This window comes from Triticum dicoccoides, chromosome 4B (genome assembly GCF_002162155.2).
Source record: "Triticum dicoccoides isolate Atlit2015 ecotype Zavitan chromosome 4B, WEW_v2.0, whole genome shotgun sequence".
Taxonomy (NCBI): Eukaryota; Viridiplantae; Streptophyta; class Magnoliopsida; order Poales; family Poaceae; genus Triticum; species Triticum dicoccoides.
This window is the reverse complement of record NC_041387.1, coordinates 250,931,552-250,947,221: the sequence shown is the minus strand read 5'-3', so window position 1 is coordinate 250,947,221 and position 15,670 is coordinate 250,931,552. Positions and strand designations below refer to the sequence as shown.

The window sequence follows — 15,670 nt, the reverse complement described above, 5'->3', positions numbered from 1 at the left end:
GACCCGCGGCTCTTGGCGGAGTCCGTTGGGGTCGGGGTGGCCGGAGTCGACGGCGGCGAGCTCGGCTGCGGCGGCCGGGGTTCGGTCGTGCACGGGAACGGTGTTGCAGGGTGTTAGGGGGGGTGTTGGAGCGTGCTACGTGCTCCTAGTGAGATGTGGAGCACGATGGCGTGCTCGGTTGGGCGCTACGGCGATCGTGGCCACGACGGCGACATCGCCGGCGGCGTGAAGCTTTCGGCCGCGGTGGGGCTAGGGCCTAGGGGTCGGGAGAGAGCAGGGGAGAAGGGGGAAACGGTGGCGTAGCTCACCGCGGTTGCAGTGGGCGTCGAAGCGGGCTCGGGGACGCGTCGGAGACGACGAATTTGACGGCGACGGTGGTCGGAGTCCGAAGGGGAGAACGGCGACGTGGCAGCGATGCAGGGCTTCCGGGGACCCGTGGAGCGGTGGGGAGGAAGAAGGAGTCGAGGCGGAGCTTCTGAGCTGGTCGGGGAAGCGAGGGGTGGTCGGAGACGGTGGCTAAGGCGAACGGCGGCGACGGTGAGCTTCGGCCGTGAGAGAGAGAGAGTGAGGGAGAGCCGGGGGAGAGTGAATGGGGTGTCGGCGAGGTCGGGGCGGCGACCAGAAGACGATCCACGCGGCGCAACGGCGACCAGGGCGATGCAGAGAGGCTGGGTGGTGCGTGGCGAGCTCGGGCGCGCCATGCTCACCTCCCTGCCTGCTCTGGCGAGGGGAAGCAGCTGGCTGGCACGGGCCAGCACAGTGCTGGGCCGGCTGGGCTGGGCCGCACAGGTAAGTCTTCCCCTTTCTTTATTTCTGTTTTTATTTAATATAACTGCGACTTTGTTGAATTAAATAAAATACCTAGGCAACTCCAAAAATCACCAAACTACTCCTGGTCCATAGTTGGATTATTTCCAACATGAAACATTTTAGTTTGGAGATATTTGAGCATTTAAATATTTTATATAATTTTAAATGCCCAAATTCAAATAGTTATGATTTAATTCAAAACCCTAGGATGGCCTAGGAAAATGTGCACCACTTTTGGCAGAGGTTCTGAACCAAGGCAAAAATGATGGGCATTTTAGAAGGGCATTTCAGGTTCATTGAAAAATTATTTTAGTAAACCCTAGTTGGTTTCAGAGGGGACTGGGGGTTCTGTCATCCCCATTTCAAGTTTCTGATGAATGAGTAAACATGATGCAACACTCTAATGCATAACTAGCTAGGGTGTGACAATCCCAGTGCTACAGCCCGGATTCACTTGCTGATGACCGACACGTTCGATGCTGGGTCATGGATGCCTGTCCCTGTAAGTCTGTGCCACTTTGGGTTTACGACTAGCCATGTCAGCCCGGGCTCTTCACCATATGGATGCTAGCGACACTATCATATACGTGTGCCAAAAGGCGCAAGCGGTCCCGGGCAAAGGTAAGACGCCACCCGTGGGAATACCGTGCGTGAGGCCAGAAAGTGATATGAGGTGTTACATGCTAGATCGATGTGGCATCGAGTCGGGGTCCTGACAGGCATGGTCTGGCCAACTGACCACACCCCAACCAGAAGTTTGTATCCGTAACTTTCGTTTGCATTACTTCCAACATTTTGTTCCAATTGTTAGTCATCAAAGGGAAATTGGATACTGCACATGACCATATGTGATAAAACATACTCCATAGAGCACATGAACTATGAAAGGGAGTACTACACTTGGCACCTTCCACATGTTAGAGATAGAACATGACAAATAAAAGATCATGCTTCTCATCTTTAATAGCATGTATGTGCTTGGAATAGGCAAGTGCAGTCTATTGACCAGGTCACCAGGAATACTTCATCGAAAGCAAGCTAGGCAAAAGAAGAAGCAGTTGGTTGTGCCAGAATAAATAATTTACAACTCCAATTTTGTATCAGAAATTTAAGAGGAATAATAAAATTTATGAGATTCTAGAGAGTTTAAACATCAACAGTGATTTGTTCTTGTTTGAATACCAAGAAAATAAAGACAGTTACATGTACTACTAATCCTTCCTTTAAACTAAGGGAAAACAGCTTAGAGCATACCTTCTCTATCCATGCATTTATTTCTTTAGTGAACAGAAGCAGATCCACAATTGTCTGTCATATGGTGCCTTGCCACTTGGTGTACCGCTACCATCTCCTGCAGCCACTCCAGTGGCGTCCCTTCCGATCAGGGGCCTCCAGATCGGCCCCCAGCACAAGTAGTGCGCATACGGCTGCTACACGGCCGTCCCCGCCACGACATGCAACAACATCAACCCATCAGTAATTTTAAAAAGGGGTGTGGTGTTCTATTTTAGACGTGGCCCTTCTTTAGGCTTGGACATAATTTCAAATCTCTTTTTCTGTGAGTTCATCGGGACACAAAGTTCTTTACGTATTCTAAAAAGAACTATCATGCACACTGTGTTCCAATATTTGTCTAACAGCTAGTATAAATCACAATTCATTCCCGATAAGGGAAATAAGAAATTTTTAATAGCTTTCAACTTGCATAAATATAACAACATTAATAATTAATCATTTTTCTTCAGAGTCTCATGGTCTCAAGGAAAATTTTCGGAAGGCAAATGCTATCTACCAATTGCAAGATTTCTAGATGCTCAGAGGTGTCAAATACATTTATGTATATGGAAAAAATAGTAGCCCCAAACTTATAATACACCTCATTGAGTTAGTAACTCTGAGATTAAATACCATAGCTGACAAGACGTTCTTTGGCAAAATAGCATTTTTCGTCGAGTGTATGGTTAAGATGAAACGCATACTTTTCTCATCAACAAAAAACATGTAAAACATACTCCATCGTTGCAGCCAATGCTATTTCTGCATAGTCAAAAAAGAACTTAGGTAGTTACACAATTTAGTAGCATCCGGGATGGATGGCACGGCCAGGCTAAATCTAATTCCCTCTCAAATATAAGACATGCAAGGTAGATTATGAAATAAGAGTGCATGCTGGCCACAACGATTGAATGTTGAAGCCTGCACCCTGGTATCTTGCCTGCCTTGTTGTTATACTTATGCACCTCACTAATTCCCTGAATCTCTGTTGGTGTAAGATGCAGGGAAAAAGATATTTCAGCTAGAACCAATAATGCACAACAAGTTGGTTAATAAAAACTACGCCTATCCATTTTGTACAGACTGCGCACAAACTATCGATGTATGATTACTCTATAAACAATCTGAACCTGGAACCAGGATAACCTGAAAACTTTCCTGGTAGGACTGTGGAAACAGAGGTACCTCGATCACGTCCATGATGCTGTCGTGGTGGTTTTCATCTCGTCATGGATTTTTCTCTGCCGCCCTTGCTGGAAATCAATTGCCGGCTAGAAAATTCTCATCCACAACCAACCGCACAGCGTCTCTTCAACAGTAGCTACGATGGTCATGTACTTCATCTTCTTTTCTTTTCGAGTAGACAACCAATCAATGCTCCTCCACAACTCCTAGTTATGAAGGAAGAGAAGGGGTGCAGCTCACGGTGCCGAATCTTGACGGGGCTTGTTGAGGTCGAGGCGGTTGGGCCAGATGCATTTCCCCCCTCTGAACTTACTCCCACCAGAGATTTGCACTGATGTGAATCCTTCTTTTGAACTCCTACAAAACAGATTTTTTTTGGATTACTACAGATTGCATTCTATGCTCTAATCCTCTTCCACTTTGAACCAATGATAATACATGAAAACAGCAAGAGCAGAACCACTTCTATGTCTTTTGTTACAACTTCTAGCAATCGCGGTCACATATGCATAAAACCTAAAGCAAGGAGAAGTGCATTTGCATAACAAAAAAAATCTTCAGCAACATCTCTGAACCTTAATTACCAGCCAATCTGTCTGAATTGCAATCCTCCCTCCTCTCTGTACTATCTTTTTTTCATCTCTACACATACTAGTAGCAGCCTCGATGGTGGTCTTTGTTGACCGTCTGCTTCCACGAGGTCACCACGAGGCAGCCGCTGCTCCTTCCCATCATCCATTGTCTCCATCTTCCTCGGATCCACGGGGTCGAACGGGATGCCGGCGACGGCCAGAGGGGCGGCGGCGCACATGCCGACAGGAGGAAGGAAGAACAGGGGCGGCGGTGCGTCCTCCTGGAGGAGGGAGGAGCAGGGGCGGTGGCACGCCGGGAGGAGGTCGGGAGTGTGTGAGAGGGGCGCGGATAGGCGGCATGGGCGGGTGGGAGCGAGGGAGGAGGTGGGGGCGGGGCGGCCGAGATCCAAGGAGGTTGGGGGACGGGCGGCGCCGGGAGTGAGGGAGAAGGTGGGGGCGGGGCGACGCCAGGATCGGGGGAGGAGATGTGGGGGGCGACCGACACCGGGAGCCGGGGAGGAGGTCGGGGGCTGGCGGCGTCGGGAGAGGCAAAGGGATCTGGAGGGCAGCGGCGAAGGGACGAAGGGCTGTGGCGGGCGGACGAGGGCAGAGAGTCGGCCGACTGTTTCTCGCTCGAGGACACGATACCTCGGTCGTACGTGCGGGAGTTTGGTCAGCGATTTTTTTCGTTGGTTAATCTTCACCGGTTTGTTTTCGCCGGTTTGTTTTCATTCGTGACAGATGGGTTCTACGGGAGGTTAGGCGCGTGGGCGCGGGTGGGGATTCGGTTGGAGGGTTTTCCTTGGTTTTTCGCGGCTGAGCGGGAGGTGGGAGGAAGTACCAAAGAAGTACCAAAAAAGACCGGGTGAGGTGGGACGAAAATAAAACCTGGAATGCAACCTACCAACTGAGAAATTAGGAGTAGAGATCCTAATCTATACTAGTCAAACAAGGGTCGGCCACACATGGCTGTGGCAGAAGCCAGCCACACACACACGGCACACACACACTGCGCTCTCACACACCACGGTCATGGCCTTTGCCGTGGCTAGCAGCAAGCAGAACAGAGACAGGGCAGCGTAGAAGCACGCAAGGAGCATCTGCAGTGCGGCGGCAGCGGTACGCGGCAATAGCGGCCAGCAGCAAATGGAGCAGCAGCATAGGCACGCACACGCAGTAGGGGCGGGCGAGCACGGGAGAGCGGCAGTGACAACCGGCAGCACCGGCAACAACGACAGCAGAAGAAGTAACAGGCGGTAGCGAGCGCACGCACCTACGCGTACACGGGGGTTTGAGCTTGACGGAGATGACGGCCTACGGCGTCCAAATCGAAGGGCTAAAAGGGGGATCTGAGGGAGAAGCTCACCCCGGTTCTCGTGCACGAGGTTAGAAGGTTGGAGGCGGCCCGGAGCAGTGGCAACTACGACGAGTTGGTGATGTCCGCGGCGGAGAAGAGCTCGATGGCGAGCACACGGACCGTCCCAGCTTGAGGTGGTCCCCGGAACGGAAGGATCCGGCCGCGGCGGACCTCCTGGACGTTCTCCCGCACGCCGAAGACGACGGTGGCCGCGGATGACGGGGAGGTCAGCAGGGCAGAGGCAGACCGGTCAGGGCGCCGCGACGTTGGCGGGCGCAGAAGGAGGAGGGGCGCGAGGGAGAGAGATGCGAGGGGCTAGGGTTTCGGTGGGGTGTGGGGGTGCCCTTATAGGTCAAAGGGAGGGGCTTGTGGCAGCCATCCATGGCCATGGCGCCGTGGATGAGCGCCACACCCTCCTGGTGTTCTGTAGAGGAGGAGGAGGTGGAGGTGGGCTGGTTGTTTAGCTAGATGGGCCAAGTGGCCCAGGGGGGAGGGTTTCTCTTTTATTTAAACATCTTTGATTTTCTGTTTTTTTATAATCAGAGATGGATAAGAAAATATTGGGCATGCCATTTTCTTTGGAAAAATATGGGAAGTGCCCCTTTTATTCCCTGGTGATATTAGACAGTGCCACAAATATCTTGGAGACCAGAAGAATTCATTTGGTATTTTTCATAAATAGGATAGCATTTAAAAATGCTGAATTGGTGTTGTTATAATTGCTAATGCTCATCTTTGCACAAAAGTGATGTTGTGTTCCTTAACAAAGGAGTGTTATGGAATTTTTGACAAATGATGAACATTTTTCCAGCAACTTCAAACTTCACTTGAATTTGAATTGACTAGAATTTCAAATGGGATATTGAACAAGGTGATCAAGCACTGTTTGGAAAAATGATTAGCTTAATCATATAGCATGACACCACGGGTGTTACAAATCTCCTCCACTACAAGAAATCTCGTCCCGAGATTTAAGTGGAGAAGTAAAGAGTAACTTTGGGAGAACTGACCCTTATAGGGTTAATTATCTGGTGAACAATTCAGGGAATGAGGCAGAATTACCTCTCGAGTTGAAACTTAATAAAACATCGAGAGCAAAGTATGATGGTTCCATGAGAAGTTTTAACGGGCAGGCAATCGCCTGATGCCAAATCAGAAGGCCAAAGGGGTTCGGAGCAACGAAAGGAAATATTCCGTCTGATACCAGACTAGATCATCCATAGGACGGTGGCTCGAGAATTTCATACGAAGCCAATTGCAAAGGATACTTCAGAATAAAGGTTGTACAGGAGAGTCAGGTTTTGATCCTGTGGAACTTTGGGTTATGGACCCACCATGTGTGTTAAAAGCAGGAAGGCACTAATATTTGCATTCTCATGACAGCAAGGCAGGTCAGAGTATAGCCTGTCAGTTATGTTGGCAACAACGTTGGTACCAAGGGCGAGGGACAAAGAGAACCATTTTCCTGCTCGTTAAGACGAGCAAACTAATAGGCAAAGTTCTCATCCATCGATGGCTACCGAAATATCATTAACAATAGTAACAAGGTCTTACTGACAGAGTTTGTACACCAGGTGTTTACATAAAGCAGGGAATTATCTTTGCTCAGACTAGTTAGATTACAAGAAAGGTGAAACAAAACAATGGAAAGGAAAATGTGATTATTAGTTTAACCAGACCAATGGAAAGGAAAAGGTGCTTATACAAAAGTATTAGAGTATATGCTTCACAAGAACAAACAGAGCAGGATATACATGACAGGACATCAAGTACTTATCCATTTAGTTAATGGGGCAAGGAGAATCATGATGTTTACCCATACAACGGTGTTTGGATAATGATCAAGAAACATTTAGCATTGCGCCTTCAATGTTCTTAATGATGTTCGGAGTAACACAGTCATACTTTTGGATAGCATTGACATGGTCATCAGGTAAAGGCCGGACCTTGGGAACACAAAGGATCCATCGGGAATTACTTGAACACCTCATGCAATTTTATCAAGGAAGATGAGGAGGTGGCCGATGGTTTCAGCAAAAATCCATCGACATGTCAAAAAGGATGTATTCCCAAAATTTATATGAACAAATTCGTGTTGGGGGAGGCAAGAATGTTGTCGATGACAACACAAATCATCAAGGGGCAAGGATGCTATTTCTCATCATGAATTCGATTGGTATCCTGGAAGAGCTTAGAATGTTGATGATGATCACGACACATTTGTCGAGAGATTTCATGAAGATGTAATCGATCGGCGATGACATCAAGTCAAAGGAATGATGAAGCGAAAGGTTATTGGAACCACGGGTACAACACAAATTCGAAATCAAGCTTGTTGCATCGAAAATTGTGCTCCAGGAAGAAGGACCAGGTAGCACAGTTAAAAGTTAGCACGTTAAAGTTATAGCCGATCAGGCTAGGAATGACTTGAAGGATTATTAAACTCGTAAGCAACAAAAATTACTTAGAGTTATAGAATCGGAGTGTTGAATCGATTCACTTATCGGCGTTCTCGAGTGACTAACAACTCAAAACCCGGGGAAATCTAAAATCGATGAGAAGCAATACCAGATGAAGACTCGTAGGAAGCAACACAGTTCTTTGTTATTCTCGAGATACCAGAGGGTAATTGATGCGGAGCATCCCACGCTCATCCCCATGTACACTCTGACTACTCCCCAAGCCCCAAGAGGACATATGACGAGACCTCGAATATACACCATTGGACACAAGGTGAACTCGCTCCTCTCCGAACCTTCACGTTCTACATGTGAGACATGGCTACTACCTCATGCATGGATCTTGCATATACTCAGGTACGACCGAGACAACCATGGAGAATCCAAGGACCAAGGCCAAGCATGGAAGAGAAGGAGGAAGAGAACCTGGCCGCTCCAGAACGAGCGGTACTACCAGTCAACAACTGCCAGGGCGGTACAACCGGTTGACTACGGCCCAACTACCGGCCACCATTCTGTGATCGTGCGGTGCAAGGCCGGTACTGCTCCGGATGTACCGGTAATTCCCAAATGACCGGTACTACCGCCCCGACATCCGGTACAACCGCTGGCCCCTATGACGTCCATCTCCTGAAGCCAGCGCCTGACCTCCCAGCGGTAGTACCGCCTTCGTCGTTTGGTACTTCCGCCCTGCATGAGTTGCCAGTGGTACAACCGCCCCCATGACAGGTACAACCGGCCTGTCTGCGCATAGTGTATTGGGCTGAGCCCGTGTACCCCTTCGCCCTCACTTACCCGTTCGTGGCTCTAGACTATATATACTCCTCCACCTCCTCCTAGTTAAGGTAGCATAGGTTTAGCTCATATTTTGTGTGAGAGCCTTGCTCATCCACTTGGCTACTTCTCCTCGGAGCTCAGGACCTCTTCGGAGAAGATCCCCCAAGCGGATTCAAGACCCCTTTCTAGGGAAGACCATCAAGGCCTCCGTAAGGAGAAGATCGGTTACCTTTCTATCCTTACCTTTGTTGACATTGGATCTCGTGTATCTCTTTGTGTTCTTTGATCTAGCACTTGTGTGACCGATTCCTTGTTGGTTGAGTGTTTTCCCTTGTTCCTCCCCGTGATTTCCTTGTGTTCTTCCGAGCGTTCTTCGTGTCTTCCCATAGGATCCAGTCCAAACGTGAAAGATCGTCCACACAGGGTTCCACCCTACATCATCTTGGTATCATGAGCCACGTTGATCACATTTTTGGAGCCCCTACCCCGTGTTTTCTAGCTTGATTTTGTTGTTTTCGTCCTAAATCCGAAAATCCCCACCAAAAATAGCCCCCAAATTTTTTTGTGATTTGTTGGTTTGATGATGTTTTGTTGATTTTGATCCATGGATTTGCTTGGTTTCAAGTGGATCTAGCTTTCCCCCAAGTTTCCCCTCTTCTCATCCACGAAATCCATCCAATTTTGGCCCCGAAATCATCCATTTCCGCCCCAAAATCGTGCCCCGAGTCGATCTGCGAAAAATCCCGACACGAGTGGTACTTCCGCCCCTCCGAGCGGTACTACCTCTGAGTACCATGAGCGGTACTACCGCCCATCCGAGCGGTACGACCGCCCCTCCCAGTTTCAGCGTTCCGAGTTTCACCGTTTTGCCCATAACTAATTCATCCGGAGTCTGTTTTTGACGTTCTTTAGCTCGTTTTGAAGCTATTGACATCCCCCATCCCACAAAAATACCACCAACACAATTATACTCCATCAAATTTTCCAAAATTTGGCAAGTTTGCCTAGGCCCTCCACCATATCATCCGCATAGCCAACACCGACTTCCGCAACCTAACCCATTTTGTTCCCCTTAGCATTAGTGGTTGCTTGAGTAGTGATTCGAGTCTCCTAAGGTGTTTCGGCTACTTAGGGACAATTGCTTCTTCATCAACCACCGCCACCACTTCCACATAGGCGTGCCCACCATACACTTCTGCCACCCCCAACTTAACCCAATAGTTGTTTGAGCTTGTTTGAGTTGTGGCTTGTGTCTCCTAAGGTGTTTCGGCTACTTAGGGACGACAACTTCAACTCCGACACATGTATAGCCCGTCACTCCACTTCTGCATTGCCAAGTGCAAACCACCACCGCTTTCCACTACCACCATTTTGACATTTGACGTTTGAGATTTTGAGTTCGCGGTTTTTCCGTTTCCTAAGGTGTTTCGGCTACTTAGGGACGAGACTCCATCATCTTGGTATCTACATCAAGAACACCGCCACTCATCATCGCCACGGACGGTAACCTCGACGACTCCATTGTATATTCCCTTGCAAATTGCATTAATAACCATCATAGACCATATTTTGCGTCACTTGCCTATCGAGACTAGCCATTTGTGTATTGCCGGCAATGTTACTTGTGCACATTAGTGATCATACTTCCCATAGCATACATACCATATCATCGTGGTGCCTATATTGGTATCATATCTTGTGTCACAAGTTTGTTCCCGCATATATACAATTGCTATCTTGGTTTGTGCATTGTGCAAAAGTGGCCATAGAAAAAAAAGAAATAAAGCTTTCAAGCAAAAGAAAGAGAGCTAAGAAGCTTGTAAGCAAGTGCCATAGCATCATACCACATTGCACATAAGATTGTCATATCCGATCATCTTGGATCATCTTGAGAGAAACACCGGGAACCATACATACATAGCATACTTGGAATAGAAAGTTTATCCATTTTACATCTTATAGGTTGTGCACAAGTGTCGTATCCGCCTATAGAGCAATCGTGCTAGCGTCTCTCTTGAGTTGTGCAACACGAGCGTTTTTCGTGGATTCCACATTTTGTGCTCATTCCTTGGTTGCACGACCCCATTTATCTATCCGTGTGTGTGTTTCCGTGTGCCACATATTGCTATTGGTCTACTTGTTTCGCTTGCGAATTTGTGAATCTCTTTCAACATTATTGACTCTTGCTAACATTTTGCATTAAATTTTTGTGCCACTATCCTCACCGAGCTCCACCATAAGCTTTACTTGTGTAGGTGTGAGAACCGACAAGGATTGGTACCAATAGTGCTATTTCATTTTCCGCATTTGAGTGAACTTGATTCATTGTCAACATCGGTCAAGGTACATTGGTATAAGTTCTTCTCTTTCTCCCACTCATATTTGCTCGAGTCTTGTGATGGATAGGCAAGGCATTTCCTCTCCGGTCTACGGCAACAACGACGGCGTGAACAACTACATCACCAAAGCGTCTATCTGTGATCTACAACGACAAGTGCAAGGCACACAATCAAGATTGCGAGAGCGCATCGAGAACATCTCCATCGACATTCGTCACTTTGAAGCAAGGAGAAGGGACTACATCGACAAGAAGCTTGCCGCACATAAAGAGGAGCAAGATGCAAGGATGGAGGAGATTCGGACCTTCCTCAAGTCTACTTCCCCTTCGTCATCTTCAAGGCGGCGACATTCAAGCCACAAGTCTTCGGAGGGCGAAAAAGATGCAAGTGCAAATCATCCTCGTCCACATCTACATGGCGACCATCATCACGTTCGTGATCCACATCGTCATGAAGGGCAAGTCACCTCCAAGCATCATGTGTACGAAGACGACGAACGCCAAGGAGCTCAAGCACGACAACGACATCATCATCATGAAGATGCTCCACAAGCACAAACATACAAGTCCCAACAAGACCTACGTCACGCCAAGTCCAAGCTTCATAAGCACAAGAGAAGACCACGAGACGACCACCACCAAGACGGTGTTACGGCTACAACAACCACTTTGGCATCTTCGCCAAGTGCTATCAAGGCATCTTCGCCTTTGGACGTACGGCATCTTCACCTACTTCCCACGAGTACACCTACAACAACTTCATCAAGTCCAAGGTGACCACCTACAAGCGAGGGCGGCACTTCCATCTTCGGAAGCCCCTCAAGGAAGATGGTCGAGCATGGGAAACTCCCTTCGGTCATGGAGACGAGCTATGAGGTGCCACATCATATGGACCTCCAACACCAAGACGGCGACAAGACGGTCGAGCAAGGGCCATCCCCTTCGACTACGGCGACAAGCGCGAACCTCTTCAATAACATGAAGATGGTGCCCATATTGGACTCATCCTCCGAGTCAAGCTACGCGACCGCGCATGGAGACATTTGCACCAACATCTCTCCGACACCCACATATGAAGAGATGCCCCATTTGTCATGTGAGGAGATCCACCACCCCATGAGAGAGATGAGTGACTCCACCATACGTGACATTGAGAGCATTTCCTATGAGAGGATGAGTGTGACCACCACTAGCCCCACACATGAGAGCATGCCACACATCCTATGTGAGGTTGAGAACCATTTGAGTGACTGCACCAACCATATGAGTGAGAGCATCCTTAAGGGAGTGAGTGAGCCACAACACTTAGAGAGTGAGGTAGTTGACACGGCATGTGAGGCCACTATGATTTCTAACGACTTAACCTCTACTCCTAGTGTGTTTTCTTCTTTGGTGCTAGGTCTCCTACATGACGACACGCCTATACGCGACGAGTCCATCCCTCCAATGGGAAAACCGATGGCCATGGTGGACGATGATGCACCCCCCACATGGTTCCATCAAGATGAAGATGACAACGATTGGATCTTCAACACCTCACCTACAACACATGAGCTATGCTCCGAAGGTAACATAGGTGACGGTGCTTCTCTTTTCCCACTAGTGGACTCTCTTGACCTTGATTGCTCCCATGATGTTGACCCACCTATTACCATGCTTCATGCTAGTGAAATTTCTTCATGCCTTGAATTACCTATTTATGATGAATATGATGATGAGCATGTTGAGTTGCCTAGTTGTGATGCTATGCTTCATAGGATATCTTGTGAAAATTCTATTGGTCACTTCATGTTTGACAATCCATTGACCTTGTCATATGCTATGAGTGAGATCTCCCATATTGCCTCATTACAATCTCAACATAGTAACTATGCATACCCCATTAAAATCAATCCCATTTGCACTTATGGCATAGATGACGAGATGATGGTCATTGGATTTTGCTTCTCTTGTGATGATATTGCCATGCTTCCTTTACATGATTTGTGCAATTCATCTCCTATACCATGCCATGAGCACATTGGTCCGAATATGCATTGTTTTGGATGTTGTCAATATTCTCCATGTGATGTTTCCACTAATGCTCATGAGGAGATCCCCATAGTTTCCTCATACATATTAGGAGATTTTGATGCATTCCATACTTTGCATGATTCCCATAATTGTGTGCACCATATGCATTCCATGAATAACAATGCTTTAGAGATTGCTCGTGATGCATTACACAGTTTGAGTCTCCATTATTCTATACATAACAACAAACCTATCATGATGGATGACATGTTTCTATATCACGCATCTCATTTATTTGAGCATTGGCTATTTTGTGCTAACCGACACATGCACGTGCGCATCATGATGGATGATGTGTACATATACCATGCACACACAATTTTCTCTTTGTCTTTGTTTTGTGTAGGTACTTATGAACACTCGTCAACCTCACAATCCCATGAGTTGACGAAACGAGCTCTTGAGAGCAAGATGACTTGGGATCCCATGGACTATCCTTACCACCGTTCCCTTCGCGCAAGGACTACGCGCATCTCTTCTACTTGGCTCTCACACGGCTATGGGCTATTTACCACTTGTCACCTTATGCTCATTTTCCCGTGTTCACTTTGCATGTTATACTTGCTTCTATGCATTTGCCATGAAATTGTGCCCCTTGCTTGCATCTACCCATGATTCACCATTACGATACTTCTATGTGTATTTGCATGCTTGGTGGAGATCCTTGTTGCTATTGCCATGTTTATCATGTGCCTCATACTATTGTAGATTCTTGTGTTGGGAGAGTCATGATGTTACATTGCTATTTACATAGGACTTCTTGCCAACACCATGAACCTACTTTTCTCATATCTTGTTTTCATGCTTGTGCTATGACATGTGAATTATTCATGCCCACTATTAGCACACATGACATGCTTGTCATTCTTCCCTATAGTATGTTACAGCTTTGCACTACTAGCTTGCTTGACTTGATCACTATGATTGCTTGCTATGTTACATCGCCCATGTTCCACTATTACTCGCTTTCTTGGGTTGATGACATATATGCTCATGCCTCTCACTTGATTTGTCATAATCATTGCCTCTTGTCTCCATTAGTTGCATCTCTCATATCACCTTGTATTGAGTGCCAACTTGCTATGCTTATTGATCTTGGAGATTTGGACACTTTACTTGTGATGCATGATTGTTTGATTGAGCCTCTTGTATTTGGTTGTTCTTACATCATAAGCCTTCATACTATGAAATGCTCCCTTGTCCAATATTATGATGAGCATGATGCATACACTTGTTGGGTATCTTACCACACGAATGATAGGTTTTGCACTTCCGCTGACCTCATTTGTTTTTCTGAGTGTTTGTCATGTTCTTTCATTTTGAAGGATTCACAAGGCGGTACCATCACGCGACATATTGGTTATGTGAAGGCATACAAGATGCGCAACTACATCATCCTTGTGACACTCCTAAAGGTGAACTCCTTCTCTTTGATCCATCCTCAAATGCGCATATTGGATGGGTCACTCTTTCATTGTTGTCTCCTTCTTGTTGTCTACATGATACATCTCGTGAACGGAGGAGCGACATTGGAGATCGGCTACATGGACCTTCACATTGAGGAGCGCTCGCACTTATTGGATGCACCTTCGAAACTCCACTCATGCCTCGACATCGAGCTTCGGTATGCCAACACCTCCATATTTGTTGATTGTTCTCATACATGTCTTGCTCGATGGACTTATCATACTCACCACAAGTTTGCACCCTATGCATGGATTGACTCACATTATGATTGCCTTGTTGCATCTTGTATTCCCACTTCATCCATGATATATGAGCTTGTGCATTTCCTTAGCAAATTTGTTGTGATCTTCCTTGATGGCATATTCATACATAATGATCATATTGTCCACCATCAATTGCATGAAAACATACACATGTTGAGCATCCATTGCCATATTCATGCTATTGATAAACCGTCTCACTATGACATCATTTTGCACCGTGGTTGCATTGATCATACTTACAACACATTCGTGTGCACAATGATTGCATTTCCTCCCATGAATGCTTTGCATCTCATTCTAGATCATCTTGATAAGCTTCATGCGCTTTGTCACGACCAATCTTGCCGCACAGACTCATTCTTGCATGATGGACACTTTGTGTGCGCTAACCATTGTATTTCCGAGTGTTGCTTGTGTTTGCTCTTTTTGCATGTCTATCACTCCGGAAACACCTTGAACTACTTGGATTGCGCCATGTCTTCAACTTCGTCCAACTACAAGTCCGTCCATGACAACCGTTTCCATGGTGATGAGGATCACGATCCGAGGTCGGATCTTTCCCAAGGGGGGGGGGGGAGATGATGCGGAGCATCCCACGCTCATCCCCATGTACACTCCGACTACTCCACAAGCCCCAAGAGGACATATGACGAGACCTCGAATATACACCATTGGACACAAGGTGAACTCGCTCCTCTCCGAACCTTCACTTTCTACATGTGAGACATGGCTACTACCTCATGCATGGATCTTGCATATACTCAGGTACGATCGAGACGACCATGGAGAATCCAAGGACCAAGGCCAAGCATGGAAGAGAAGGAGGAAGAGAACCTGGCCGCTCCAGAACGAGCGGTACTACCGGTCAACAACCGCCAGGATGGTACAACCGGTTGACTACCGCCCAACTACCGACCACCATTCTGTGATCGTGCGGTGCAAGGCCGGTACTGCCCAGGATGTACCGGTAATTCCCAAATGACCGGTACTAACACCCCGACATCCGGTACAACCGCTGGCCCCTATGACGTCCATCTCCTGAAGCCAGCGCCTGACCTCCCAGCGGTAGTACCGCCTTCCTCGTTCGGTACTCC

General features: G+C 47.3%; 1 protein-coding gene across 1 annotated transcript in view; it reads right to left on the bottom strand.

Moving 5' to 3' along the window:
- LOC119292643 overlaps positions 1-4,236 on the bottom strand; it is a 58,710-nt gene extending 54,474 nt beyond the window's left edge. The window contains exon 1 of the mRNA XM_037571409.1: positions 3,923-4,236. Coding sequence (XP_037427306.1) covers positions 3,923-4,081 — 159 coding nt within the window. The 5' untranslated portion in view covers positions 4,082-4,236. The remainder of the gene's footprint in view (positions 1-3,922) is intronic.
- Positions 4,237-15,670: the final 11,434 nt, after the last annotated feature.